Genomic DNA, 4,065 nt, shown 5'->3' with positions numbered 1-4,065 from the left:
TCTCAGTGTGTGTGTGTCTCACTGTGTCTCAGTGTGTGTCTCAGTGTGTATGTGTCTCAGTGTGTCTCGGTGTGTGTCTCAATGTGTTGTGTGTCTCAGTGTGTCTCAGTGTGTTGTGTGTCTCAGTGTGTGTGTGTGTGTGTCCCTTGTGGACATGTGAGGGGACACACACAGAAGTGGGTCAGGTGCCTCAGCCTTGTCTCTGTTACATAAGAGCCCCACAGGCTGATCTCTGTGGACTTATTATTTCATTTTATTTTCATTTAGACAATATTTGTCCCAAATGTGTTGGCAAATAGTCAAGGTCTCTGGTTCTATTCCCACAGAGTTCTGAGTTTGCACGTTCTCCCTGTGTCCGGAGGAGGGTCCTTTAGGTGCTCTGTTTTCAGTCAGACTCAAACATGCACTAGAAGCTCATCTTCTATATAAGTCCTGACCAAAACCCTCACTACAGGTGTGGACGCTGCTCTGTGGTCACTGTTTCTCATGAGAGGGACAATGTGGTAATACGAGCTCATGTTGTGTTCATGTGAACAACTAAACGAAGTCTAACTCAAATAAATGAGATGATGGAATGTCTCTGTGTCATTACAGGGATCTAAGAGTAGAGGAACACACCTTCTACTGCTCCTGCGTTTGGACCATGGAGTCATAAAATACTGTTTGAGGACCACCTCCTCTGGCCTGTGGAGGATCTCACTCTGTGGACCTCCTCTGACCTGTGGACCTCCTCTGACCTGTGGACCTCCTCTGACCTGTGGACCTCCTTTAACTTGTGGACCTCCTTTAACTTGTGGACCTCCTTTAACTTGTGGACCTCCTGTGACCTGTGGAGTATCTCTCTGTGTGGACCTGTAAGAGTGGAGCACATCTGTGTGTGGACGTGGTCAGGACGTGTGTGAGACTTCCTGATGTTCTTGTTGGACCAGGAGGACTTTTGGACAGCACTATGGGGTCTGGATAAGGGTCCAATCTCCTCCTGGAGCACTGAACCTGTGGAGCTGCAGTGATGAGAGCCTGGGAGCGGCCCTTAGCTTGTCTGGCTAAATCTCTGACATCATGTAGAGGCCCCTGAGGGCCCCCGAGAGCCCGTGCAGCACTCGCTCTGACATGGAGTAAACCTGTTTTTTTTCCCCTGTGTGAAGCACATGAGGCTGACTCTAGGCTAACAGCCCACACAGCCGGGGCCTCTGCGGGGCCGACAGCGGGCGGCACCGGGACCTCTGAGTCAGCACACATGGGGGCCGGTCCAGAGCCGGTCTGACCCCAGTTTGACCTTGCTGTGACCTTTGACCTCCGGTCCTGGCTCTCCACCTGCTCTGCTGCCTGGGTTCCGGAACGCTCCGCCCTGGGGCCCAGAACGAGCCAATCAGGATGAAGAAGAGCCGCAGCGTGCTCTCGGTGACTGGAGAAGAGGTGAGCTCCAAGTCTACTGTCAGAGTCAAACCTGTCACAAGTACAGAAGTACTGTACAGTGGAGTATAGTGAAGTACAGTGACGTATAATGAAGTGCAAAGAAGTACAGAAAAGTACAGTGAAGTACAGTGAAGTATAATGAAGTGCAGAGAAGTACAGTAAAGTACAGTGAAGTATAATGAGGAGGACAGAGAGGTGAGGAGGACAGAGACGTGAGGAGGACAGAGACGTGAGGAGGACAGAGACGTGACGAGGACAGAGACGTGAGGAGGACAGAGACGTGACGAAGACAGAGCGGTGAGTGGATGTGTGTTCTGAGCGTGTGCAGGAGCTCTGCTCTACTGTCAGGAGGATTATCACAAGACACGTTTTATTACAGACACACACTCATGTCCCTGTGTGCGTCCTGTGTGCGTGTCCTGTGTGTGTCCTGTGTGTGTCCTGTGTGCGTGTCCTGTGTGTGTCCTGTGTATGTGTCCTGTGTGTGTCCTGTGTGTGTCCTGTGTGTGTCCTCTGTATGTCTTCGTCCCTCTAAATGTCCCTCTCTGTATGTGCAGTAGAACAGAAGTGCTAGTCTGTGTCTGTAGTTAGGTTTGAGGATGTTCACATCTGGCTCTGGTCGGCACAAACGCAGTTGGAAGCAACACGGCACTGTTGCCTAGCAACTGCAGCCATCCCCCAGTGTTTTGTTGCTACGGTGCTGCAGTGCAGATCTGAGCGCGCTCAGTGGAGGCCTGTCCAGACACATGTGAGCGTACGGAGACGTGAGCGCATGAGAGGAGGCAGAGGAGAGGTAGGAGGAGGGGCAGCATCTGCATGACACACAGCTGACACTCCAGTCCAGCTGGTCTAGACCTGGTCCAGACCTGGTCCAAACCATAGACCGGAGACCGGAGGAGGCTGTTGCTCCCCTGTGTTTGGGTGCATGCGGGTGGGGGTTTAGAGGAGTCACTGTTGTCTCTGTACGGGCCGCTGCATGTCATACTAAGTGATGTCAACAGTCTCTGTGCCAATGTGAAGCATTTATCATCTCAATCTGAGCCACCAAAAGAGCAGCATTAGAACCCTCAGAGGGTCTGAGGGACATGTGAGACTGGTGAAGGTCTGAAGGACATGTTCATTAGATGTTTCTCATGGACATAAGAACTGCACGATTTGGGAAAATATCTAATTATGTTTTTTCTGAAGCAATGTGTTTACAATTCCATTTGTGATTTATGTTTACATAGCAAGATTCTGTTCAAAGTTCACATTTAAAGACATTCAAGGGCATTAACATTAGAGAGAAGACTGAACTGAACTGCTTAAACTAATCCAAGAATCATATTTCACATGTTTGCAGAGATCTGACTCTGAACTACAAAGTCAGCAGCTTTTTACTTAATCAGATGTTTTGTTTGCAGAGAAATGATGTTACTTAAATAACTGCAGTCTTTTGCTCATTGTGATCATTTAGAATCTGAGCCTTAATAAACATTCTTCTGTTTTGAACCTGTGCTTCCAGGGCAGTGACACAGACATGCCAGGGGCCGGGGAGAAGGCGGAGTCATCTGGCTACAGCCGCTCGTACACATCCGGCTCCTCTCTGGGGGCCACTCTCGGGGCCACTCTGGGGGCCGAGCTGCGCCGTGGGAGGAGCAGGAGGCTCTCCTCCAGTCTACAGGTCAGTCCTGAGGTCTCCTCCAGTCTACAGGTCAGTCCTGAGGTCTCCTCCAGTCTACAGGTCAGTCCTGAGGTCTCCTCCAGTCTACAGGTCAGTCCTGAGGTCTCCTCCAGTCTACAGGTCAGTCCTGAGGTCTTCTCTGAGTACAGGACCAAAGCCAAAGCAGAAGCTCCTGGATCCACACTCTGCTCAGACCTGATGTGGATGAACGTCACACTCAGCTCAGGAGAAACCTGTGGGAGGTTTAATGACAGACACTGTCTCCATCGTCTTTATAGCACATTTATTTTTATTTTATTTTTTTAACAAATAGAGACTTAACTTCATTTCTATGTTCATTGAATATTTGTAAACACAGTTCAGTTATATTAATGAAATTATACTCTCTTTTACACCCCCCCACACACACCCCCACACACACACACACACAGACACACACACACACACACAGACACACTCACTGCAGTATGTTTGAGTGTGTGCGTCTGTGTGGATAGATTGGGCCCATATTGCCTTGGCTCTTGTGTTTTCAGATGTGTGAACTTCTTCTGGGGTTTCACACTGAAATATTAAATGTGAGATTTTCCAGGTTAAAACAGTTAAAGCGTTAGTTTCCTCACACGCTCACAGTGTGGTGTCCCTCAGGTGCCCTGCTGGCTCCGGCCCCGGGACCGCACCCGCTCCCCCGAGGTCCTCAATGTGTCACGGCCCACCACTCTGCCCCTGCGCATCCCGCCCAGGATCTCCATCACCCAGGCCGACTCCGACAGGTGACACCCGCCTTCAGAAACACACACGTACACACCCAGACTGACTCCGACAGGTGACACCCGCCTTCAGACACACACACACACGTACACACCCAGACTGACTCCGACAGGTGACACCCGCCTTCAGACACACACACACACGTACACACCCAGACCGACTCCGACAGGTGACACCCGCCTTCAGAATCACACACACGTAACACCCAGACCTCCGAC

At 50.6% G+C, this 4,065-nt stretch overlaps 1 protein-coding gene across 1 annotated transcript in view; it reads left to right on the top strand.

The window, feature by feature from the left end:
• The first annotated feature begins 1,374 nt into the window (after positions 1-1,374).
• The window catches only part of LOC110157770 (cAMP-specific 3',5'-cyclic phosphodiesterase 4B-like), a 28,173-nt gene continuing 25,482 nt past the window's right edge, over positions 1,375-4,065 (top strand). The window contains exons 1-4 of the mRNA XM_055158105.1: positions 1,375-1,416; positions 1,561-1,569; positions 2,921-3,079; positions 3,725-3,849. Of these exons, the coding sequence (XP_055014080.1) occupies positions 1,375-1,416; positions 1,561-1,569; positions 2,921-3,079; positions 3,725-3,849 (335 nt within the window). The remainder of the gene's footprint in view (positions 1,417-1,560; positions 1,570-2,920; positions 3,080-3,724; positions 3,850-4,065) is intronic.

The sequence above is a fragment of the Boleophthalmus pectinirostris genome, unplaced genomic scaffold (genome assembly GCF_026225935.1).
Source record: "Boleophthalmus pectinirostris isolate CB_2022bp ecotype Guang Dong unplaced genomic scaffold, ASM2622593v1 HiC_scaffold_22, whole genome shotgun sequence".
NCBI classification, from domain to species: domain Eukaryota; kingdom Metazoa; phylum Chordata; class Actinopteri; order Gobiiformes; family Gobiidae; genus Boleophthalmus; species Boleophthalmus pectinirostris.
The sequence above is the reverse complement of the archived record's forward strand: the minus strand, read 5'-3'. Positions and strand labels throughout refer to the sequence as shown.